The 25,172-nt window shown below is 52.0% G+C and overlaps 1 protein-coding gene and 2 long non-coding RNA genes across 13 annotated transcripts; 2 read left to right on the top strand and 1 right to left on the bottom strand.

Annotated features, from left to right (window-relative positions):
- The first annotated feature begins 1,277 nt into the window (after window positions 1-1,277).
- On the top strand, window positions 1,278-19,739 carry LOC107402586 (uncharacterized). The gene is made up of 3 exons (XR_013052059.1): window positions 1,278-1,383; window positions 10,174-10,298; window positions 19,608-19,739. It is a non-coding gene; the product is annotated as an uncharacterized LOC107402586 (long non-coding RNA).
- Window positions 4,082-24,691, bottom strand: Lipe (lipase E, hormone sensitive type). Of its 11 annotated transcripts, none has more exons than XM_042267475.2 (11): window positions 22,497-23,632; window positions 19,220-19,307; window positions 12,674-13,209; window positions 10,148-10,238; window positions 9,894-10,039; window positions 9,496-9,681; window positions 9,096-9,387; window positions 8,145-8,372; window positions 7,842-8,018; window positions 4,953-5,392; window positions 4,082-4,623 (listed from the first exon to the last, which is right to left on the bottom strand). In XM_042267475.2, exons 3-11 carry the CDS (start codon window positions 13,187-13,189, stop codon window positions 4,411-4,413), a joined length of 2,289 nt encoding a protein of 762 aa, XP_042123409.1. In that variant the 5' UTR covers window positions 13,190-13,209; window positions 19,220-19,307; window positions 22,497-23,632; the 3' UTR covers window positions 4,082-4,410. The 11 variants fall into 11 exon arrangements, with proteins under 11 accessions (XP_042123409.1, XP_076430158.1, XP_076430156.1 ...); XM_076574043.1 differs by lacking the exons at window positions 19,220-19,307; window positions 22,497-23,632 and adding exons at window positions 20,470-20,840; window positions 21,620-21,867; XM_076574041.1 differs by lacking the exons at window positions 19,220-19,307; window positions 22,497-23,632 and adding exons at window positions 20,470-20,931; window positions 21,620-21,825.
- LOC143273848 (uncharacterized) lies at window positions 13,289-16,933 on the top strand. Its single transcript, XR_013052060.1, has 3 exons — window positions 13,289-13,632; window positions 14,537-14,638; window positions 15,537-16,933. It is a non-coding gene; the product is annotated as an uncharacterized LOC143273848 (long non-coding RNA).
- Window positions 24,692-25,172: the final 481 nt, after the last annotated feature.

Here is a 25,172-nt window from a genome sequence, read left to right on the forward strand (position 1 = left end):
TCTGTTTGCTGTAGGTCATTTCCTCTTTCTTTCTGAGCCTGCCTTATCCATTAATCTTGTTTTCATCTGTGTTGTGTTCTTCTTACGTCTGTATTTTTCCCCTACCTGTATCTCTATCTTGATTGTCCTGCACTGGACTTCAATTTTCTCACTTGTAAAATGAGGATAATAATAATAATGACAACACTAATGAAGCTCCAATCGCTTAGGACTATGAGGAAGACACGGAATAATTATGTGAATGCTTCAGTACAGAACCCAGGCCGCAGTAAACTCAGTACAAGAGAACTGTTATTATTGTTTTATTGTTTTTATCTCTTCTTTGGTGTCTTTGTGTTCCTTTATCCTCAAGGCTCCTCCCATTCTTTTTTTTTTTTTTTTTTTTTGAGCTGAGGCTCGAACCCAGGGCCTTGTGCTTGCTAGGCAAGCACTCTACCACTGAGCTAAATCCCCAACCCCCTCCCATTCTTTTTTTCAGCAAGCTCTGCCCCTGACTTTCTTGGTAGGGACACAGATAAGAATGACATCCAGGCTAGAGATCCCCTCCTACCTCCCTTGTAGTCTGTGCTCCATCTCAGGCCTCAGAAATCTTGCCTGGGGGTGAGGCATGGCCCCAGTCCCACAAATAGCCTCATAAAATCCTGAACCCCAGATCTGTCATCCAGAGCAGGTAAACCAGAGTGACTCATAGGACCCTGGAGTTCAAATTCCTGGACTCTTATCTTTGAGGTTCCTAATTCTCTGGACCCTCAGACACAAAAATCCTGACCACTAATTTCTTCCCTCGGGTCCTAAGTGCCCTTGTACCTTTAGGATCAAGGAGTGTGGTTTCTTTTTACCAAGGACTGCAGCCGGGTATGATGCAAGTCTACAATCCTAACCGCCTCTGGAGGCTGAGGCAAATCAGAGGCCACTCTCGGTAACATAGTGAGTTCAAGCCCTGTCTGTGTAATTTAGTGAGATGCTGTTTCAAAATGAAGGGTTGAGGTTCAGTGCCCGGTAGTAGAGACCTTGTGTAGCATACGGAAAGGCCAGGGTTCAATTCCCCAGTACTGGGGAAAAGGAGGGGAGAAAAAGGAAGAATTAGAACGCCTGGAAACACCCCAGGTTCCAGAGGCTAAAAACCCTATTCTTGGCCATTGCGATTACGCCCTCAGCAGCCTTCACTCTCTCCAGAGGAGGACCTGACGCTCCCTATGGGCTCTTTTCTGAATGGGCGGGGCTGCAGTCCATGTTGGACAGCGATAGGCTCTGAAAGACGTCATTCTCCGCTAGTTTAGGCCAATCTGCTAATAGACAGGGAACCTGCCTCGTCGGGCTCGGGTAGGTTCGGCTAAAGGCTGAAGGGGTTCCCAAGGAAACCAGCTCATCTGGTTGGTCCCGGTAAGTCCTTTCCCGAATGACCGGTACTGGGGTTCTGGACATAGCGTGCAGCGGCGGCGATGAGGGAGGTCGCTATTGGAGAAACTGAGTTCAGGGATGCGCAACCTCAGAAATGCACCTATGGATTCTATGTTCCTTGCCTGTCATGCGCATCCCTCGGTTCGTCACTTCCTGCTGTCATGAATTCATTCACTCGCGGTTCTCTCTTATAGTCATCCATTCACTCAGCGCTCACTCACTCACCAAATCATCACTTAACAAACATTTCCTAGGCTTCTGGTGTGCCAGGCCTGAAGCTGGGGACTGTGGTGATCAAGATGAGTCAGACCTGGGCCCTGTCCTCAAGGGAGCTCGGGTTAGAGGGAAGGACAGGCATTGGTGGTTAAGGGCGTGAAGGGGTAGGGAGGCACAGGAATCTCTTTTGGGGGTTGGCATGGTCAGCAAACAATTTCCGGAGAAGGGGCCACTGGCGCTGGTCCTTGGACGAGCACTAGGTGGCAGTACAGGTTGTGGGAGGGTTTCAGCCTGTGCAAAGTCAGAGGCCTGGAGGTGCATCACCACGTTAGGTGCCCAAATAGAAGACCCACGCTGTACTGTACCACCAGGGGAGCTGTAAGGCTGGAAGAGGATGAGGAGGTGAGCACCAGCTAGAGTGAGGAACTTGGTGTGTGCGTGCGTGCGTGCGTGCGTAAGTGGAGAATCACTGACTGTGTTAGTGCCAGGGATGGGCTAAGGCAGAGCAGGGACCAGAGCTGGAGGTGTGAGACTGGAGTTTCTGTCAGTACACCAGGTGGTGGCCTTTCCAGTGCCTAGGGAGAACAGGGTGGAGCCTGGATCCGGCCAGAGGTTGAAGGGATGAGACAGGAGGTAGAGGCAGAACTTGTGGTAGGTGGGCTGTGGGGACAAAGGGGTCTCCAGGACAACACCCAGGGCTGTTGTTTATCTCGGGGGGCTGTACTTGATGAGCTGGGAGCGGAATGAAGGTGTGTTCAGTGCATGGATATAAATCCTTTCAGGAATTCTAGGTTGAGGGTTTTGTTGTTTTTCAGGGTCTTACTTTGGACTACAGTTTGGGGCCAGCTTGGGCTACATCACAACCTCACTATTCACTATATATCTCAGAGGGACCTCAAACAGATGGTAGTCCTGCTTCAGCCTTCCAAGCACTGGGGTTCTAAGTGTGAGCCATCTTGTATAATATTAGAGGGACCAACCTTAATATTAATACTTCCCAGGGGCTCAGGAGAGAAACTACGAACGGCGAGGACTATTTTTGGGAAATTGAATCTCAGCACCTCATCAAGGTCCTGTCAGTCACCACCTCATCCCTTTAACTTCTAGACATGTGGTGTTCACTGGCTCAGCCCCTTATCTTCCATTCCCTCTTCAGCCCACCACATTTGAATGCCATGACTCTGGGCAAGGTCTGTGGCAGCACATGCTCATTCATGGGCGAGGCCCTCAGGATAGCATTTCAGTCTGTCATGGGCCACTCCCTCCTTCCGGAAACTTCCTTTACAGCCTCTTCTCTCCTGCCTCCCTTCCTCTCCAGCTGATCCTCAGAACATTCCAGCAGGGGCTTCTCACGACCCCTTCCTTTATTGTGCGCCATAAGCTTCAGGGCTCTGTCTGTTCTGGCCCCTTCCAATCCTACCTTGTCTATTCTTTCAAGAATGATCCTAGTTTTTGGGCTCCAGCTAGAGTGAAACACAGACCCCTCTTCAGCCTCCTGGATGTCTCCCTGAAGTGTCTCATGGAATAACCTCTGAGCATCCCCCGTCCCCGGTCTCTTAGCAGGCACTTGAGCTCTCTTCCTGGTCAACAGGCTGCCTCATTGTCCACTTGCTTTATGGCTAGACCTCAGAGTCATGCTTGTATCTTTGCTCTGTTAGAATCCAACCCCTACCTTAACTGTTTTACTCCTGCAACCGCATTGCTGGCTCTGGGATGCTCCCTACCCTCATGGCCTCTACTCCAGCCCAGGCCTTGCCTTAACTTGTCCCCAAGCCTCTCCTTTGCCTCCAGGGTTCCAGTTCATCCCCAGTGCCTTGGCATATTCTTCAGCACTTTGACCCTCATGAGGACCCTAGCTGCTCTTCAGCTGTTACACGCAGTTTCCTGGTATGGAAGAAGCCTCGATCACTACTTACTGCCATGGTTCTCTGCCTAGCAAGTTTGTGCTATTTTTTTTTTTTTATTACGTGTGTGTTTTGTCTGCATGTCGTCTGTGCACCATATGCATACCTGGTGCCCTTGGAGGCCCTGGGACTGGAGTTACATCTATGAGCTCCCACATGGGTTCTGTGAATTGAACCGGGGTTCTCTGGAAAAGCATTTAGTGCTCTTTCTTAACCACTGAGCCAGCTCGCCAGGCCTGTGCTGTTTAAAGGCCAAGTCCATCTCTTCTGTGAAACCTTCTCTGACCATCATTGCACACACTCCCTGAACCACGGATCAGTAGCCCTAGGAGCAGGCCTTGGGTTTAAATTGCCTCACTAGACTCAAGGTCTACCAGGGGGCAGGCCTCTGAGGCTTTAAGGACTATCTCAGGCAGGTAGTACTTGCATCTTAGGTAGTTTTGGTTGCGAGCAAAGCTAGTCCCGGGCCACATATCCTAGTTTCCCCCTTTAGCAGACGCTTGAACCCAGTGCTGCCACCTGCTGGGCAAACACATTCCCTATTTTTAAAAAGGCCTAACTAATTAAATAGCTTTTATTTACAAAAGACAAAACCGACTAGCCACGGTCGGTCACAACAGCAGTAGAAGGCAGTGGTGGAGTGAAGGTCCAGCTGTCTTGGTGACAGGTGTGTGTGCGTCCCCCTCTCCCAGGCTCGGCTTTCGGTCCCCACCCCGCCCCACTTACGGTCCCAAATTAAGGCACAGCCCGCCCCCTCCCGCCCAGCCTGACCAAGGGCCCCCGCTGGGCCTAGAGCCCGTCCCGGAGCGCACTCATCACGGAGGCCCGCGCAGATGGGAGCAAGAGGTCTTTTAGTGCCGCCCCCCGCCGTCCCCAGCTCCGGCTCGGCTCAGCTCAGCGGTGCGGCAGGCGGGGTGAGGACGAGCCGGATGCGCTGCACGCACAACTCCGTGGCCTGCCGGGTCTCGCGGCACAGCGCCGCCAGGCTCAGGAAGCCATGCGGCAGGTCCTCTACCACATTCAGCGTCACGGGCTGGCCCAGGTCGCGCAGCCGCCGCGCGAACATGACCGAGTCATCCAGCATGGGGTCCAGAGCGCACGCCTGGAGAGAGTGGGGGTCAGGGTAGGAGGGAAGGTTAAGGACGTGGACACGGATATGGAGTGAACAGAGGCCGGGCGTGGGGAATGAGGAGTCGGGGAGAGAGGGGGCGGAAAGGGAAACAGGAGGAAATGAGGTTAACCGAATCCCCAACCTTTACCCAGCCCTGCCCCTATCTTTTCCACCCGCCCAAACCTCCTACCCAATAAAAGTACAAGACAACAGATTCCCTGGTTTGCCCAGCTACCGAGGCACTTGCTAGCTCTTTTCCCCGGGGCACCCATGTCCCACCCACCACCCTCCAGCGGCACCCTGCCCGGCCTTGTTCTCACCACAATGTGCACAGGCGGCAGGGTCTTCAGCATGCTGTCAGGGGCCAGCAGAGGAGACATGAAGGGGTTCTTGACGATGGGTGACGAGTAGAGGGGCATGTGGAGAATACCCTGGCTTGAGCGCCTGGGGTGGAAACCCTCAGGGAACGCAGCGCGCACTCGGGGGGCTCTGTCCATGGTGCCCACATCATCTTTGGCTTCACCCTCTTCGTGGAAATTCTCAGGCCTCAGAAAAAAGTTGACATCGGAGGGTGTGGAGGGGCCAAGTGTCTCCATTGACATCGACATCTCGGGGGTGTCTGATGTCTCTGAGTTGCCTTTAAAGCTCAAGTCCTTCATTGTCAGGGTCTTCAGGGAATCTGTACCCAGCAAGCCCTCGGGCTGGGCCAGGGCTGCTTCAGACACACTCCTGCGCATTGACTCCGTGGGGCGCACGGCCTCTGTAGGAAGGGCAAAGACAGAGGCTGCCTGAGGCCAGAAGATAAGTCTGGCAGCGAGCAGGGTGTTCGGATGGCAGATAAGGTAGGTCAGTAGTAGGAGAGTGGTCTGTGTGGGGAGGTCCAGGACATCCTCCTCCCCCCAGACTCTAGGGTGAGTGTGGGTGGGGCGTTTGTGTCCAGGATTGCGATTGGAAAGCTGGTAGTCTTGGAGTGGGGCTGTGTTGTAGGGCAGGGTGTGCATGTATAGACCCGGGAAGTGCAAATCAGTTGACTTCTGGGAGTTTTCATCTTTCCCTCTGTATAAATGATATATAGTTCTTAGCTTCTAAGTTGTAAGAATATAAGAACTCAGAGGGATAAGATAGGATTAACTATCATTTCCTCCAGAGGGATCATGATGTATCAGGATTTTTTTGTGTGTGTGTCTGTGCTGCTGGGGATAGAACCCAGACCTTTGCATATGCCAGCTCCCAGCCCCTCACAGGTGGGTTCTGGGCAGATGCTCCCCTGGCAGGCATTAAGGTTTGACTGCCAGGCAGGATGCCCTGCTGTAGCTGCCTCTGGGCTCCCCAGCAGGAGGTTCAGCCAGCCTTTTATGACCCCTTGACCAAGGGGCATGAATGAACTCACATAGCTGGACAGGGGCTTCTCTTTACAGGCAGCTAACAGTCTTCAGGGTGTGTTACTCTCCCAGAGAGCTTGCATCTATAGCCAGGTGGATCTGCTCTCCAAAATGTCTTTCATGTCTCCATTTTATCCCTTTCCACTGAGCAACCAGGCAAGCAAGTGCCCAGATGACATGTGTCTAGCCCACGTGGCACAGACATCTTGGAGGCACTGGGCCTCCAGCCTGTTAATTTAATTAGATCTTCAACTGCTTCTTGTTTCACGGCTTATGTTGTTTTATTTCGGACAGTGCTGCTCTGTAGCCCTGGCTTGCTCAGAATGGGATCCTCCTGCTTCAGTGGTGCAGCACTACACATGGTCCTACCTTTCAGTTCCTACAACTTGCCTTTATCAACCTATGAGGGCAAAGTGCAGACCAATGTAAGAATAATCACTTAGGTGCTGTGTCACCCAGAGTCACTGGGACAAAACTGTAGACATAGGACATGGAATTCTAGTATGTTCTGGGAGCACCTGTGTGCCAGGCACTGTGTTGGCATTTGACACAATGTGGGTAGCAGTCCTCACTATGACTCCACAAAGGCAGATAATCTCATACCCATTTCACGGAGTGACAAACTAAGGGTTATAGATGCTAATATTTGTCCATTAACCCAGCAATGAGTGAGGCACTGATGAAGTGAGAAGCTGGGCTGGAGTGTGTGCTTCCCAGGACACCTTTTGGGGACCTTTCTCCTACAGAGAACCCCACCCCCAGGGCTCAGTGGTCCCTTGCCTCAAATTTAATTCTCTTTTAACGTGTGTGTGTCTGCATTTCCTGAAGATTCTAAAATTAGAACTTTAACTTACAGTAAAATACATGTGAACTGAAAAAACTTTGTGTGTGTGTGTGTGTGTGTGTGTGTGTGTGTGTGTGTGTGTGTGAGAGAGAGAGAGAGAGAGAGAGAGAGAGAGAGAGAGAGAGAGAGAGAGAGAGATCACTCTCGGGTGTTACTCTTCAGGGCACCATCCACTTGGGTTTTTCTTTATCTTTCTTACGTTTTTATTGTGTGTGGGTGTGCACGTGTGGAAGTCACATGACAATGTTTAGGAATAGGCTCTTGCCTTCCTCCATGTGAACCCTGGGATTGAACTCGGGTCAGGCTTAGCAGCAGGCACTGAGTCTCGTCAGCAGCCTCCACTGCCTTTCACTGCCTTTGCCCAGACTTGCTCTCCAGTAAGTCCCAGGGACTCGCCTGACTCTGCCCACCCAGGGCTGCGATTACGGCATGCACCACCACAACTGGCTTTATATGGTTTTGTTTCAAAACCATATATATCAGGTTCTCATACTTGCCCAGCAGGCTCTTTGCTTCTTGAGACATTTCCCCAGCCCCCTGAAGAATGGGTTTGTTGTTGTTGAGATAGGGGTCTTTCTGTGTAGCTCTGGCTAGCCTGGAATGGGAACTTGCTGCGAAGACCAGGCTGGCCTCAAACTCACAGAGATCTTGTCTTGTCTCTGCTTCCCAAGTGCTGGGATTAAAAGTGTTCGTCACTAAATCTGGCCATGAGAGAGTTATTTTTTTTTTTTTTTTTGCGGCAGCGGGGGGGGGGGGGGGGGGGGAGCGCAGTTCCTGGGATTGTGAGATCACTTGTGGGGAGCAGAAGTAAGTCTGGGAATTTTCTGGATGGCATCTGCTGGGGAAAACCCAGGGCTTGGCTTGTAGGGACAAGGACAGAGCCAGCCAGAAAGGTATCTTTGTAGCCCCATTGTGTAGCCCCTGGGGCTTTTGCTTTGTCTAGGCTATCCTGGCTAGGTGCCTGGGAATAAGCTCTAACTCACCTGGTGTGGGCAATGAGGTCTTTTGGGGCTTTCGTCCGCTTAGCTCCAGGAAGGAGTTGAGCCATGAGGAGGCACCCAGGCGCAGGTCTCTGAGGAATAGGGATGTGTCCCTCTGCACCAGCCCCATCATGCCCAGTGCCTTCTGGTCTGAGTCAGAGTGGTCCTCTGTCTCTGTACCTGCAGAATGAATGCACGTGAGAGGCTGAGTTGGTCTCTCTTTCTAGGTGCAGTTCTAACACCCAGAACTTGGGGTATCTGAGGCATGCAGGCATCCAGCTGCCATGCTGAGGGTACGGATCTTACCTGAATAGGCGCTGACACACTTAGAGAGTACGCTCAGTGGTAGAAGCGGGTCCATGAGGCTCAGAAGACGAGAGGGAGAGGCAGAGGGCTGTAGGGTGGTGACTGGGTAGGCTGCCATGATGCCATCTGGCACCCTCACTCCGTAGGCTGCTGCCCGAAGGGACACAGTGATGCAGAGGTTCCCGCCTGCACTGTCTCCTGCAAGGCATATCCGCTCTCCTGTTGAACCTATTGTGGGGGGAAGGGTCCAGTCATAGCCTGGCATGACCTGGGAGAACTGGGCTCTCAGGTGGGGTAAGCCATTCCTAAGACCAAGCAGAATGCCGTTTTAGTTACTGGCGAGAAGAAGCATGGGTTTGGATCCCATGTGGCACGTAGTGGTCAAAGGACAGAGACAAAGTACGGGGGAGCTGGGGAGCCTGAGGGGCAGCAGCAAAGGCAGGTGGTGCAAAGGGGAGCTCAGGGCAGTTTTCCCAAGACAGGGACATCAGAAGGTGGGAAACCGAAGGTCGGGGGGTTCAGGCTGGGTACAGCCATGCTCTGCTTTGTGCCCTGGTGTCTTCCTGAGATGCTGGCATTCCAAGGGGGAGGTGTGAGGACCTAGCAAATATGTAGGCATGTGAACCAGCAGACTGGTAGTTCAGGAGAGCAGGAGGTGGGCAGCTGGGGAAGAATGGAGAGACAGGAGAGGAGGGACCAGAAATGAAGGCTGGAATAAGGAAGCAGGAGGCAGAGACGACGTGGCCAAGATGGGAGATGGGCAGCAATGGGGCTAGCCCATAGCAGGCAGGAGGCAGATGGAGGGAAGGTGGGCTGGGTAGAGAGGAGGCTGAGGCTTTAGGACCTAGGGACTTAGTGCCTCTGCAGGCCAGGCCAGGGGTTGAAGAAGGGTGGTTAGGGCAAGGATGGGGGCACGGGTAGAATCTGTGAAAGCAAGGACCTGGGTCTTACCGAGCAGGTCACAGTGCTTGACAGCCCAGCAGTAGGCAAAAAAACACTCTTCTAGCGCTCTGGGGAAGGGGGCCTCGGGGGCCAGGGAGTAGTCGATGGAGATGATGGGGACACCTAGCTCCTGGGCCCAGTTCTTGAGGTAGGGCTCATGGGATTTGGAGGTCTGTGCCACAAAGCCACCACCATGGATGTGGACCACTAGGGCCCGTGAGCGGGGTGCTTGCTGGGGCCGTGGGCGCAGTTCCAGGCGTGGGCCCTCGGATTTCACCAGGCTGTTGAGCATCTTGCTGTCCTGGTGGTGAGGAGGGAGGAGGGTGGTCTGTCAGGGCCTTCTTTTCCCCGGGGGGTAGGCTTGGGGGTTCAGGGCGCTGAGCTGACGCTGCCACTGTCTGGGGCTTACCTGTCCTTCCCGCAGGTCATAGGAGATGAGCCTGGCTAGCACAGGCCCTGGGCCCGTGTGTGCCAAGGGAGGTGAGATGGTAACTGTGAGCTTGGGGTCAGAGGTTAGCGGCATCTCAAAGGCCTCAGGTGGCAGGCTGAGCAGGCGGCTTACCCTCACAGTGGTTGATGCCATGTTAGCCAGGGACTGGGGAGGAACAGAAGGGATGCTAGGGAAGGGTTATGGAGGTGGTGGGCGTACATACCACATTCTTCCTGTCCCTAGCCCGGTCTTTCCCCTTATGTGCTATCCTTGGACCCAGGGCCCAGTAGTGACCGGCAGTGACTTCACTGGATGTCTGGGACTCAGAATCTCCATCTGTAAGCATGCTGGAGGCTCTCCCCTGCCCCCCAGCTCACCGACAACACCTCAATCTCAGTGATGTTCCAGAAGGCTTTCCAGAAGTGCACATCCAGGTTCTGTATGATCCGTTCAAACTCAGCCCCACGCAACTCTGGGTCTATGGCGAATCGGCCACCAGTGAAGAGGGAACTGGCAGTCACACCTGGGGGTCAGGAGGGGTGTCAAGGAACCCTGGTGGAGACCAGGCTGCTCGGTTGGGTTAGGAGAGGGGGACAGGAGAGGATGTGGGTAGGGCCCGGCCACCACTCACTGAGGCCTGTCTCGTTCCGTTTGTAGTGTTCCCCGAAGGACACCAGCCCGATGGAGAGAGTCTGCAGGAACGGCCGGATGGCAGGCGTGAACTGTGAAGGGATGCCTGTGTCACCCAGCCACCCAGGAGACGGATGAGGATGGGGCACAAGGTGGGACAGACACAGGAGTGGGCACATACATTTAGCAAGCTTTTAATGTGTTCCTATGGTGTGCTGTGGGCATCACCCTGGGCCCCTTCATGGACCTGGTATCTTCAAAGGGAGAGGAGACGATGAACAAATAAAGACACGTGCAGGGTAATGTCTAAATCAACTAACGGCCTGAAGAAAGGCACTAGGTGGATGGGCTGCTGTGATGACCATGGGCCAGGCTACCTGCCCAGGCTGAGAGCAGGGGTCTGAAGGAGGAGAGGCCAGAGCAAGTGCAGAAGCTGAAGATGCAGTGGCGCACATGGGTAGCGAGGGAACAGAGGCATACTGAAGGGGGGCACGGGACAGAGAACACAGTGGTGTGCCTGGAGCAGAGTAGGCCAGGAACAAGAGCAAGGGAGGTCCTAGAGGCAAAGAAGGCTCTTCTAGGGCCCAGGCTGAGGGACTGGGGAGTAAGAACACACAGGAACTTCCTGAAGTCAGAAAGAACAAAGGGGTGAGGCAGACAGTTGGGGCTGGGCACAGGGCAACTGAAAGCCAGAAATGGGGAAATGACCCAAGACAGGTAGAGAGAACTTGGGGAGATCAGCTGAGGCCTAGACAGGGATAGATGGCTGTCAGGGAAGACACCTGGCAGGTGGCAGAGGGGAGGACAGACAGGAAGACAATGAGAACAGCAGAGGAGACTCAGTCGCAGGAGGCTAAGGCAAGGAGTTAGCAGAGTTCTTGTTCACTCTGAAAACTGTTCCACAGCATGGAACATTGGGAGGGAACAGGGACTGAGCAGCCTCATCTGAGATCTAGGGGCTCTGCCTTCCTGGAAGTTGACATTTTAGAGGGCAATGCAGTCTTGCCCTCTAGTAGAGCTGGGTCCTCAGGAGCTGGCAGGTGGCCCAGGCCGTGTTCTTGGCCAGGGACCCAGTAGGCCAAAGAGCACAGGAGGCTCCTGGCCTTTGTGGCTAGGACACTGATTCAGGCAGCCTGGAATTTCTTTATTTCCAGTGTTGATGCCAGGGCATGAAAGCAGGGAGATGTTTGTAGGTTTATTCGGGTGAGGGGAGAACCCCAGAAATAATTGTGTTGGGCTGCTCAGGCCCAGGAAGCCTGGAATGGTAGACAGGGACAGGGAAGCTGAAAGAGTGGTGGGCTCATCCCTCGGTGAAGTAAGAGGAGGCCCTGAGAGGGCAGAAGGACCAAAGCATCACATAGCTCCTGGAGTCCTTGCTGAGGTTCCTTCATACAGCTGGTTGGGGCTGCCTGGAGCTAGCATGACCCCAGACAGGGGCAACTTAGGCCTCTCTTCTGATTTTAGTTTTCTATGTTCCCCAGTTTTCTAGTCCCCAAATCAATTATTTAGTTATTTTTGAGACGGGGTCTTTCTATGTAGCCTTGGCTTGCCTGGTACATATGATGTAGCTCAGGCTAGCCTCTATCTCTAAATAATTCTGAGGGTATTAGATTGCCTCACTTTCCATGTGGTGACAGGCTGCATCTTTCTGAGGTGGTTTGGGATGGGCAAAAGGTAGGAGAAAGGCCACAGCTAGGATCAGAATGTCTAGTTCAGGGAAGAGATTAACCACAACCAGGTCTTCATTGTCACCAACTCTGATGGATGTGTTGGTCCTATCCTAAAGGCTGCCTAGAAATCATGTGGTTTCTATAGTGACAAAGCCCAGATGCCAATCTCCCATCTGTGGGCTGTCACCTTCTTCCATCTGGTCCAGAATCCCAAGTGCACTCACACAGAATGGACCTCTGAGATCAATACTGATTACCCTCCTAGGCACTCAGACTCAAATGAACTTCAGGGTTCAGTGGGCTGGAGATACAGCTCAATGGTGTGCTCACCTAACTCTTGTAAGGCTCTAAGTTCAATCCGAAAGACTTGAAGGAAAAAGAAAAAGAGCAAATGAACCTCTTCTTCTCCCCACCTTTTGCTGGGTTGAAGCTCTGGCCTCATGTATGTTTGACAAGTGTTTTATCACCGAGTTGTGGCCCCAGCCTTCTTGTTACTTTTGAGACAGGGTCTCCCTAAGTTATCAAGGTTGGCCTTCATCTCACTCTGTAAGCTCAGCCAGGCCTTGGACTTGCAATCCTCCTGCCTCAGCTTCCCGAGTAGCTGGGATGTAACAGGCCTGAGTTACCAGATCCAGCTGGTGAAGAGGTTTCTGATACATGGCAGGTCTATCTAGTCACAGCTCATGAGCTGGAGACCTTGGAGTCCAGCTCTGAGTTCCTGCCAACTCTCCCTGCCAATCTGTGCTCTGATTCCCTAATCCAGTAACTCTGATGGCTGTGACTCTACTTCAAGGACAGGTTACCAGCCACCAGTGCCTTCACTGTGAGTCCAGGAGGACACGGGGCAAGGGACTCACCTGGAAGCCCAGGCAGCGGCCGTAGAAGCAGCCTTTATGTAGAGTGACATACTCTTGCAGGAAGTCAGCGGTAAGTCCTTCATCACCCTCAAAGAAGAGCACCCCTGGTCGGTTGGTAGCCAGCAGGCGCTGGGCGTAGTAGGCCAGGGCACGGAGCTGGGTGAGAGCAGCCAGATAGGCCTCCAGTTCTGCTAGGTTGTGGCTGGCACGGAAAAAGATACTTCGGCGATTGGAGGCCACATAGCGGGATTTGTGGAGTAGGTGTGCTAGGCAGCAACGGGCTGTGTGCACCAAGCTACGGTACCCATTGGCTGGGGTCTCTGTGTCCAGGTCGAAATGGTGCGCCACACCCAGCAAGTGGCCTAGGGTTGGCTCCAGCCCCAGGGCCTGTTCGCGAACACCTGCGAAGACATTGGACAGCCGCCGAGCTGTCTCTCCGGGGCCCTGGCTTGAGAAGAAGGCCATGTTGTCTTCTGCAAGTGTCACCAGCGACTGTGTCATTGTGCGGAGATCCATGCTGTGTGAGAATGCCGAGGCTGTGGGGAGATGGGAAGGTCTGGGATTACCCTTGCTAAGTCAGGCCCAGGAGTCCAGGTCCTACCTTTCTTCCCTCAGGCCCAAGTATTCAAACCCAGGACCATCCTTGCTTCGATCCAGGAGTGCAAAGCTGTAGCCTCCTCCTTCAAGGCTCAGGGGTCTATTCCAAACCTCCTAGAGATCCAGGGACCTTCCATTATCTTCTCTCTCGCAGCTAAGATTTTTATCTCCTTGTCTTCCAGAGGTCTGGGGCCTCATCCTCTTTTTGCCTAGCTGCTGAGAGTTGAAACTCTCAGACTTTTCCCTGCTCTACCCTCTCCTTCCCGATCTAGGACTCCAGTCTCCTAAGCCCCAGAGGACTTGGTTCACCAGTGCTGCTCTCTACCCCAGAAGCCGGCCCACCCTCTTCCTCTTCCTTCCAGGTATTCAAGGGTGAACTCTATCTTTGTTTACTCTCTTTAGACTTGTCCTTCTTGTTCCAGGAAATCTGAATGCCTAACGGTTCCCTTTCTCAAGCCCCACGTGCTCAAGCCCCGTCTCCGTTCCTTTTCAGTCTCCTGGTGTTGCCCACAAGCCCTTCCCTTCTCACAGTGATGGGGATGTGATTCCCAGTCCAGCCATCACTGCCTCCTAGGACTTCCCTCCTTTGGAGCCCCAAGCATACATAACCCAGCGTTTCTGCGCCAAGAACTCACTCCTGGTTACTCCAGCCTGCCTGTAGAATCCCCTACAAACTCCAACTCCCTCGTTGTTTCTCTGTGGGGGTCTCAAACTCAACATCCCTTCTCTAGATGGTTGCCTGGCTTTCAGCCTTGGCCCCCTGTCTTAGGTCGAATTGTCTCACTCCCCTGCCCGCAACAGCAGTTCAAATAGGCAATACTGATCACTAGCCAAGCCCCTGCCAAGGTTTACCTTAAAGATCCGGAACAGTTCAGATCTCTATTGCTGCCAGCATCCCCTTTTACAGGAGGGCAAGCTGAGGCTCAGTAAGAAGCTGGAGGTGGTACGGATAATGGCAGAGCCCATTTAACCCCGATTTCTAGGTCCTATATAGGCATCGCTCCTCCTAGGGCTCTCAAAGCTCAGCTTCTGTCCCTCAGAACCCAGCTCCATGCTTTGCTCAGCTTCCCAGTCAGGGTGTCCTATGATCTCCCTCCAGAGTCCGAGTTATCTAGCACATCTTGGAGAAGTTGCCCTTGACCCTTTGGTGAGGACATTACAACCTTCCCAAGTGATTCTTTCCCTGCGGAGGCCTAGGGCCCTGCCTGGCTCCTGGGTTTGCAACCCTTTGTTTCCGTAGAAGACAGTGTCTCCTCTCCCTTCCAGATCCTGGGTTCTGGTGGCAGCAGCCATTTCTGTCTCTCAGCTGGCCCTGCACTCACCCTCCCTGGCCTCTTCGGACTGGAGCTCCACAAGCTGGCACAGCAGGTCTGTGGCTAGTGCCAGTACCAGCCTGTGGCGATAAAGTGGGGGAGGGACCAGCCTAGTCAGGGTGTGGCCATTTGATTCGCCTCCCATCCAGAATGGATAGTGAGAACCACATGTTGTAAACGGAGCCCAGAGTTCAACTCCTTACCCCTCCTGCCTGCACAGAGTCCTCGTGCCACGTTCCTCTTCCTTAGAAGCCTGAAGTCGCCGCCCTGCAGCCCCTCCTTGCTTAGACCCCGGAGCCGTGCCCCGTTCCTCCTTGTTGAGAGGGCTTAGCTAACCCCAGCCTCTCCTCCCTCAGACTCCCTCATCCAGTCCTAGTCTTCTCCCCTAGGCCCCAGGAGCCCCAGCCTTAATCCTGAACACACTGTCCCCTCTCACCTAGCCAAAATGCCCTCCCTCTCCCCCAAGTGCATTCAGGGAGCCAAAGGCTCAGTGATGTCAGTTCCCACCCCCTAGACTGGCCCTGGCACAGATGTCCCCAGCTGCTAGGGGAAAAGAGGTGGCTAGCCCTGCTTCTCCCTCCTGGGAGGACAAAGGCCGATTAAGGGCAATACCAAACTCAGCCAGGGGCCTGAGTCACAGGCCCTACTGTGTAGTATTCCTACATGGACATCCTTGGTTTACCTCCTAACTTCCACAGCCCACCCTGCTGTGACAGTCAACTCCATGTTACATTATGGGGAAACCAAGGCTCTTTTTTTCCCCAAGGTCTTCCACATGCTCCTTACCCAGCCAGCTCTTTCTCACCCTCAGGCCTCAATTGGAAGTGGTCCCTACCTTGTTTCTCCCCATCTCTCAAGTCCACCCTCACTTACCCCCTAGGGCTTATTTCTGCTCTAGCATGTACACAGTGTGCAGTCATCCCTTTACTTGTTTTTATGTCTGTCTCCACTAGGACAGAAACAGATTTTTATGGAGGCGCAGAGCTCATAAAGTGGAATATGGCTACTTAGGAAGAACATGAAATTACAAATAAAAAAAAAAATCAGGTGTCGGGCTTTTGAAAGAGCCTGTTGCAAACGAGAGGCCCTGAGGCTTCAGCAACATTTGTCTGGCTGTGGGTGAGTCCTCAGTCTCTGTCCCTGGACTGTCATCTTGATGAAGGAGAGGGTGGCCCCGAGGCCTAGCACACTCCAGCAAGTCTGTGAAGGGAAGAGGGCATGAAGGGTAGAGTGAGGACCAAAGGTAATGGCTGGGCACTTGGGAGAGAGCTGTACATTCCCAGGACCAGCAAACAGATAGACAAATGGACCAGAGCCTCGGGGGCCAGTTAAGGTAAGCAACAGTTATGGTGGGATACTGGCCCAGGTCACTTGCTGGTTAAGTGCTGGTGTGACTTCCTCATCTGGAAACTGCTGGGCTGGTTTGCTCAGCAGGGTGGAACCCAGATACTCCCATGTGCTAAGCATGTGCTACTTCTGAGCTACATGCCCAGCTCAGGGAGGTATTGCATGCGCATGCATGGTTCATTCTGTGGGCTCCCTCAGCTCAGCCTTGCTGAGATGGTGTGTTTGGATCTTTCTTACGGCACTCCTTGTCACAATTCTAAACAGTGTATGGCTTCCTAATCATATTATTTGTTTTGTCTCCCCATGAGACCCTAGGTACCTGGAGTTCAGGGCCTTGTTTGTTGTGTTCAGCTCTTAGCCAGGGCAATTTCCCACTTTCTAAACCTAGCTTCATCCGCTTCCCACACTGGTACCTTGTATCTACCATTTGCCTTTCTGCCACAGCTCACCCTACGACTCTCTCCCGACCCCAACATGTGAGGAACGTGGGGTTGGGATACTTATTGAAGAACACTTTTGGAAGAACAAGTGACTTGGATGAAGCAGCAGGGAAAGGGCTGGATCCCTAAGCCACTGTGACTTCAGGGCTCTCCTCTTTGCCCCACTCATGGTAGCTCCCTGAAGACTGGGCTGGCTAGGGCCAGGAGGGATACTGGGATTGCTAGAATCCTAGGCAGAGGGCACTGGGGTAAGGGCATACCCATGGTGCCATGGATGAGCATGGCAGGAATGGGGCAAAGGGTAGGGCTGAGGGGGGCATGGCAGTGGGGGAGAGGTACTTAGACAACTAGGTCCCAGCCCTTTGCCCTGGGCGATGTTTTTCTCCTTTGGTTCTGGGAATCAAACTTGTCCATGCTAGACAGATGTTCTGCCATTGAAGCATGTTCCCAGCTCCTCCAGCTCTCTGCCCTGAGAAGCCACTTGTCAGCTGTGTCAGGCCTGGACTTTGGTTCCAGGGGATGAACCAGGGCAATATACTTTCATGTTTCTTCATCTACCTAAGGTATGTGTGTTTGTATGCAAGTGTTGTGACCTATGTGTGTTTACTGGCCTGCAAGTGTATGCTTTTGTCTTGGATTTTCAGCTTGTATGGGGATGTGTTCATGTTTTAAACAATCCATGGACTGGAGATGTAGCTCGGTTGGTGGAGTGCTTGCCCACCTTGTGCAAACCCTGGATTTAGTCCCCAATACCATATAGACTGTGTGTGGGGGTGCACACTTGTAACCCAGCTCTGTGGAGGTGGAAGCAAGAGGATCTGATGTCATTTTGGAATACATAGTGAGTTCAAAGCCAGCCTGGGATATATAGGACACCCTGCCTCCAAAACAAAACAAAACAAAACAAGACAAGAATAAAAATAACAAAAAGAATCTATATACACGTTTGGGTGTGTCGTGGTGCATACATGTGTTGAGAACAGAAATCACTATTTGCTCAAGCAGAGACTTAAGGCGTTATCATGCTCATCTCCCTCACCTATCCATCCATCTACGCCATCACCCAGGCCTGTCCCACCTATGTCCTATGGACCTCAAAACTTGGCATGTCCCCACCCCCTGCCTCCCCCTGCTGCACTGTATCACCCTCACTTGGCATGTCCCCACCCCCTGCCTCCCCCTGCCACACTGTATCCCGCTCACTTGGATGATTGTGAAGCTCTCTGTGTGCCTCTGATTTAAGTCTGTTCCCTGCAAAGCATCTAGAGGATCTTTTGAAAACATTGAATCTGATCACTCCTTCCTCTCAGGATAAAGCCTCCCAACCAATCTAGAGCCCACCCTCCTGCCTCAGGCTCCTGTTGCCAGCCTCCCTCCAACCCTACGCTGCTCCTTCCAGCATCAATGGTTTTTTGTGTGTTGTTTTGTTTTTCCAGACAGGGTTTCCCTGTGCAGTCCTGGCTGTCTTGGTACTTGCTCTGTAGACCAGGCTGGCCTGGAACTCACAGAGATCTCCCTGCTTCTTCCTCCCGAGTACTGGGATTAGAGGCGTGTGCCACCACCGCCCGGCTAGCATCAAGGTTTTTTGCTCATGCTGCTCTCTGTTTTACCTACTTTCCTTGTTCAGCAGGAAATTAATTAATTAATTAATTAATTAATTAATTAATTCTTGTCCATCCATGAGTCTGACATCACCTCCTTGGAAAAGCTTCCCATAATCATTTTCTCAGAATTTTCTCTTTTTGAAGACAGGATACATTTTCTCATGTATTCCAGGCTGGCCTCAGACTATGTGGTCAAGGATGACCCTAAACTTCTTTCTGATCCTCCTGCTTCCACCAATCTACTTCTGAATCCTGGGCACATGCCACCAGGCCTAATTGATGTGGTCCTGGAGATAGACCCTAGGGCTTTGTGCACGCTAGACAAGTACTCTAGTAATTCAGCTACATCCCTGGCTCCAAGATTTTTCCTTTTATTGTATTTATCACACTGACTTGTTTACAACAGGCTTTTTAAAGTGGGTGGGTGGGAGAGGTTGAAAGTCTCACTCTGTAGTCTTGACTGACCTGCAACTCACTACATATCCAGGCTGGACTTGAACTAATGGTGATCCCCCTGACTCAGCGTCTCAAGTACTGGGATCAGAGGTGTGTGCCACATGCCTGGCAACAGCAATAGTCTTATTAATATTTGTGTCCCCAGCTCTACTGAGTCTGTCCTGCTAGTCACAGAATGCCTAGGTGTTGAGCGAAGGTCTGGAGATTAAATCTTTCTGATGAGAGCCTTTTAGATCCAGAATTAAGGTTGGGGCACACAGCAGTTGTCAACTCCCACATTCCCTGTCCTGAGAAGGCTGAAGGTGTCTCTCTGCCTTTACTGGCCAGGTAAGGAAGCCCAGCTGGCTGAGTGCCTCTGTGTCATCATTTGGGAAATGGGCTGATCATAATGACAGCAGTCTTATCCAGTTACTGGCAGGATCACATGGATAAAAAGACTGCTCCAGCCAGTCAGGATACCCTTGGGGCAGGGGTGGGATCTGATTCACAGGTCTGAGGCCTGGCACCAGGAAGGGCCTCAGGAAACGACAAGCAATTCTCAGAGCTGAGCCTTTGCCTTTGTGAGTAGGTTTGACTGTGCAAGAGTCTTACTCAGGTAGATTCTTTCTGACTCCTCAGGACACTAAGGACAGCTTGGCTATTAATAGCCCCATGACACGCTTGGCACATTCCTTTACTTATCAATCTAATAAATATTTGAATGTCTATGTGTCTGGCATTCTAGGTAAACAAGGCAGACACAAGCCCTCTCTTCGGGAGCTCAATGTCTAGCAGAGACAGTATACTCACATCCACCTCTCCCGGCTTATTGTGTGCCAAAGAACATGCACTGGAATCTTACAACAGTCCCACAAGTCAGGTACTGCTATCGTCATGCCTGCTCGGAGATCAGAAAAAAAATCAGGGAAAGGAGCCTGTTGTTTATTCCTTCACAGATCTTAGCAATTTGGTAAAATGGCTCTCTAAGAAACAGGTTCCAAATGGTATCTTTGTTGTGGGACAAGAGGCTGTCTTTTGGCTCCAGCTTGAGTTCAAACCTGTTTTGGCCAGTATATGCACTCTAGAGTTGATTATAATGCTCCCCTTATTTACCAAGAAGATAGGGGGAATGATGAATTTGGGGTTACTGGGACTGGGGAGCCATGTCAGTTTTTTGTTTTTTTTTTTCCCTGCACAGGAACCTCTTGCTGGGACTGATAAAGACGCATGGACTGCAGGTGGAGATGCATGGTGGAGCACTTGTTAGCATTCACCAGACCCTAGGTTTGGCTATAAGCAGCGCCGCAAAATAAACAAGACTCTAAACTGAGCCAGGACTTAATGCCTGCTCTGACTGAGCCCTGCAACATCTTTTGCTGGTCTGCCACTGTTTCTCTAGGTCTAGGGAAGCTAGACAATAGCCCTCCCTCCTCCCTAGGGAAAGTGTGGAGGTGCAAAGTCAATTTAAAAGCTCTCTTTTTGGAAGTCGTGAGGATCAGGAGCTTCGCCAAAGTGTTGCTGGGTTGATGAAGGTCGATCGCCAAAGAGCAAACGGATGGATTGACTGAGAGTGGAAGGAGGGCTGCGAGGAGGAGTTTTTCCAGTTACCAGGTACTCCTACCACCTACCTTTCACAAGCCTGTACTCGTTCCTCATTTGGTAAAAGCGGCTAAAATCCTTCCCCATTATCCTCTCAAGAGTGCAGAAGACATGAAAATCAGCGTTTGAATCATTTCCCAGGCCGAAAACACTTAGAGCGAAGCTGTTGCTCTTGGCCACACAGAGAGTAACGAACCCAAGCGGGAACCCTATTCCGACAGAGTCGCATTCCCAAGACCGCACTGGGATAGCCGGTAGTCCTCACGTCCGGGTGGGACATTCTACTCTCACATCACCCGCTTCTAATAATGGATGGTCTCCGCCCCCCACGCCCCACGCAGGGCGGCAGTGGGTCAGTCCATCGCCCTCCCCCCTCCCCGTTGTGGAGGTGGGTCAGTCCACCCAGTCCCCCAGTGCCCCGCAGGATGTGCAGAGTTTGTTCCGAGCTGCTACCGGCTCACCTTTGACCTTGCCTTTTCGCCACCGCCTGCGACTGCGGTTCTTCGACCCTTCTTTGGCCTGCTTGGAGGCCTGGGCCCCCACGATCCCCGACTCCACGGCTGGCTCCATCAATTCTTTCCAGTCCCGGCGCGGGGCCCAATTCCAGCGGTCGAGTCAATCCTCATTACACAATACCGCCGGGCCCCCAAACCATCCAATCCTGGGCTTGCTCCTCGCTAGGCCCCGCCTCCAGCGGGTGGGCCTGAAGGCCTTGGCCCGCCCATTCGCTCAAGTTAAAGGAACCGCAGCCAACCACAGCAGCGATGACAAAAAAATGCAACCCCGGAGGCGGTGAAAAGTGTCCACAGAGCCGAAATCGGGAGGAGTGGCGCTGGAGTCACCCCGACAGAGAAGGAGCGTCGCCGTCCCATTCACCTCTACATGAACTGGGCCCGCCCACCCGCCCCAGGAGTGGCAGGAACCTGCGGGCAGGGGGCGGGCCAGGCCCTCAGGCCACCTAAAGCGTGGGCGTGGCCGCGCTGGGGGCGTGGCCGCGCTGGGTAGCCGCTCGGTAGGGAAGCCCCGCCCCCTGCACCCCCCCCCCCTCGGCTTGTTCCTCCCTTGATTTTGAGAAGGGGCTCTGCACACTGTAGCTGAGGTTGGCCTGGAACCCACCATGTAGCCTAGGCTGGCCCTGACCTCTCGGCAAAACAACCGCTGCCAGTCAGGCTGACTTTCCCTCACACATTCTCTCTCCCTGCTGGTTTTCATGGCTGTCTCTTGAGGTTTTTCCTCTCAGTCCTGTCCTCTTGCCCAGAATCGAAGGGATGGGGGTGGGAGGTGGGGTGGGCGTTGGGGAGAAGGGAACGTTCTGCGCCTGCCCAGCAGCCTGCGGCCTCAGGGTCGACCCGGTGAAAGGAGCCTCAGTTGAGGGAGGCCACATGCCCGGGGCGGGGAAAAGGCGGGAAACGGGGGACGCCCGAGGCTCCCTGCGGTCCGCTCGACCGCTTCTGGGCCAGCGCACGCCGGGGGCGCCTGGAACCCCGGGGCAGTGCTTCTCCCGCACACCTCGACCTGCTCCGGCCTTGGAGGAGGGGGGGAAAGACCCCCGCTGCCCGCCCGCCCGCAGGACTGTGACGTTTCGGTCAGGACCCGGCTCTATGGCGTTACCTGTCACCGCTTCAGAGGAGCATCAGGAAGAACGGAGCCTCGGCCGGCACCCTGCCATGCTGCTTCCATGCAGCCCCGGCTTGGCGGCCCTCTCCAGCCTCCTCTCCTAAGCCGCGGGACAGTCATCCCATGGCACTGAGCCCCTGTGCAGGCACCTGGCTGGGGAGCCAGTGTTCCTGGCGGCCGAGGCAAGACCTGCTGCTCTCGGCGCGGAGGCTGCGAATGCCCCGGATGCTGAGCTTGTCTACACCACTCCGGAAGGCGAGGCCCACACTGAGCATTGTACTGTTTGTTGTTGCTTAGCTTGATGTCTGCCCCACGGTTAGTAACCCGCCATTTATTCATTTATGGACTCATGAATGAATACTGGTAGGAGGGTGGTTTCTTTTACTTGACCCTTGAGTTAGGGCTCTTTCCTACCTCAGTTTGATTTCCTCCAATTTTTTTTTTTTTTTGGTGTGTGTGTGGTGGCGGGGGTAGGGTGTTGTTTCCAAACTGCAGGGCCTTGTGTAAAAATCATTTTTAGCCGGGCGGTGGTGGCGCAAGCCTTTAATCCCAGCACTCGGGAGGCAGAGGCAGGCGAATCTCTGTGAGTTTGAGGCCAGCCTAGGCTACCAAGTGAGCTCCAGGAAAGGCGCAAAGCTACACAGAGAAACCCTGTCTCGAAAAAAAACCAAAAAAAAAAAAATCATTTTTATGCCTCATCATCCCTCTCTACAGATTGGTGTGTGTGTGTGTGTGTGTGTGTGTGTGTTACTCTCTATTTAACACTATTGTTGAAAAATGACCCAAGTGTTATAACCCCAGATACAAAAAATTCTTAGCATGAATAAGTGACTGGCCCTGGAAGGCTCCAGTCTTCCAGGTTCAGGCTCACCTGTGTCCCAGTAGTGTTTGTGATTCTGGAGACTAGCTTTCATCCCATGTGGTGATTTCCCGCCATATCCTGGCAGCTTTTCACAATCAGGTTTCTTTTCGAAGGGTAGTAGCATTTCTGGGATCACTGTTCCACTCTTTGGCTCTGAAAGATTTGACTTTGAAGATGAACTCAGATGTTCCTCTGTGTCAGACACTGTAACCCAGTTAAAAAATGTCTTCCACTCATGGGCTGTGTGCTGTATGGATAGTTCATGTAGTTTTGTTAAAAACCCAGATTCCATCAAAGACCCCTGATTGGATTTGGCTTCTTGAACTAGAGGTGTTTGCTGGGCTGTAGGGTCTGACTGTTCAAGTCTCTCTTGGAATGAAGAGTGGGTCTCAGCAGGGGATTTCTTCTGGGGTCCAGGTGCAGCCTGGCTTGTAGATGTAGCCTCCACTTCATGTGGAGCTAGAGGTGGTTCTGCTGGTCCAGATCCTGTCATCCCCACATGTTCTTCTCTGAGTTGTGGTTCCTGTTGAGTTGTAGACACTTTTCCTGTCCCTGGTCCCCGGTGGGAGGTGGCTTCCTGTTGATCCAAGTGCACTTTCTGGCTGGGAGATGATTGCTGTGGTGCAGGGGAGGCTAATGGGGCAAGGATTTTCTGGAGCAGAGCAGATTTTTGTGGAACTCTTGGTACCTGCTGGAATTCAGCTTCATTCAGTTGGACAACGGGCTTCGGGGTATCAAATTCCTGCAGCATCTTTGCTCCTGGATGGTCTGTGAGGGTTGTTTCTGGCTCAGGATCTGGCTGGATTATAGATCTCTGCTGTGTCTCAGATTTCCATTCTGGCCTAGATGCTGAGGTAGAATCTGGCTCCGCAGTTGGTATTTCCCTTGTGAAAGAAGTTGGTCTCCTAGGCTTCATCCTTCTGCCCCTACCCCTCAGGCTTCCCTCTTCACAGATCTTTCATGATGGCATCTCCCTTTGGGCTCTAATCCTGCATCCTGGCATTCCTGGTCTTCCTTTATAGCTGGCCTGTTGGTTGATCACTGCCACCCCCTGCCCCTTCGATCCTTGCCAAGTGATTACTCTGTGCCTCTTACTTAGGGAGAGGGATTAGGACTAAGTAGGAGGCTCATGTGGCCTCTACTGTATAACAAGAAGGGAGGGGCTTGTCCTCTTGTGTCATAAATAGGTCCCCACCCCACTTACCACTCAGTTTAAATCACTACCTGTCTCATAAGGCAAACATCTTAACTTAGTCTTCTGTTTCATTTGGGATGATTCTAGATGGATGAGTGTTCTCTGTCCCCAGAGAGGGGAATCTCATGTAGCCCAGGCTGGCCTCAAGCTCCTGATCCTCTTGTCTCCATTTCCCAAGTTCTGTGACCAAAGGTGTGTACCACCATAGTTCAGTATTTTTCCCACTACTGATACCAGAAGAATACTTGAGGATTCTCTATATTTATAATAATAATTTCCTCTTCATTAATTCTCACAACTAGTTGCCAGTTGAATTGTCTTAGATTATTGCTCTGATCATTTTATATCTATGCTAAAAAGTAAAAAAAAAACCTGTGTCATCCTATTTTTGTAGGCTCAAAACCCTCTTGAATTGCAGCTGAGATTCTTCATATCATCTTTATAGCCTTGAACTGTGTTTCTACATTTATATCTCTTGTATTGCATTAGAAACCCACAGAATGCAGTAATAATGATGGGGATAATGATGATGGTAGGAATCATAAACACTGAAGGCTGTCTAGATCCTAAGAAACCAGAACTTGTAAACCTTTATTATTTTTAATCAGGCAGTATCTAATTCAGTGTTTTATCTGCTTTCTATGCCCCATCCAGATGATGTACCTTAGAATGAGTGAAAGAATAAAGAAGTAGGCAATGGAGAGAGAAAGAGGGTCAAGGAAGGAAAAGTGTGTGTAGAATCTGGGATGGGTTTCCAATGAACAGGGCAAAGGGTGACATGTGGATTGAATGTGAGTAAGTCAGACCCCATTTGATTGAAATAATTGATACTCATATCATACATTTGCATTATATATATATATATGCACTATTTATTTTATTTGCTAATTTCCTAATGGTCAAGTGAGACCAATAGGAGGCTCAGGTTTCCTTGATTCTTTTATGGTAAACAGAAGAGATAAGTGTCCTGGTACCAAACACCAGGAGCTAAACACCGAGATACTGCAGGGTAAAATTTATTCATGGCTGGGCATAACTTACAGTCCCCTCCTTGGGAGTAGGAGAATGTAAGCTGCAGCAGAGAGAATCTTATATGGGTCTTCCATGACCTCTGCAAGCAAGCAAAGCTTAAACAAAAGCAGAACTTTTTGCTGTTAGCATTTAGCACAAACACATTGTCCAAGCTTTTGAAATCATTGTGATTGGCCAGTTTCAGAAAGTCTGTCAAACTGACCTGGTTTCTCAGAAGGTCTTTGTAGTCTGTTGGTTAAAAAAAAAAATTGGAACATGAATCTTATTTCACCTAAGAAATAAAAGTACCAACATCAAGATTCTGGGAACAGACCTGGGAGCTGAATAAAAAGAGGAAGGGAGACTCTGTCATTTTAAATTATTTAACCCATATTGAAATCCATAGTGATGAGAGAAGATGGCAATAGAGAGCACAGTAGCCGATATGCTGGGCAGTGCCTTCTGAGAGCACTAGGATG

The sequence above is a fragment of the Peromyscus maniculatus genome, chromosome 1, assembly GCF_049852395.1.
Source record: "Peromyscus maniculatus bairdii isolate BWxNUB_F1_BW_parent chromosome 1, HU_Pman_BW_mat_3.1, whole genome shotgun sequence".
In the NCBI taxonomy this organism is placed as follows: domain Eukaryota; kingdom Metazoa; phylum Chordata; class Mammalia; order Rodentia; family Cricetidae; genus Peromyscus; species Peromyscus maniculatus.

What these genes read in the sequence shown, in the direction of transcription:
- Lipe (XM_016006567.3), bottom strand. Translation starts at nt 23,403, where the DNA reads ATGAAGCCTAGGAGACCAACTTCTTTCACAAGGGAAATACCAACTGCG. An exon ending in CAAACACTACTGGGACACAG is followed by an intron (nt 13,210 to 22,496) that starts GTGAGCCTGAAC and finishes ATCTCCCCACAG; the next exon opens with CCTCGGCATTCTCACACAGC. An exon ending in GCCGCTGCCTGGGCTTCCAG is followed by an intron (nt 10,239 to 12,673) that starts GTGAGTCCCTTG and finishes ATCCCTTCACAG; the next exon opens with TTCACGCCTGCCATCCGGCC.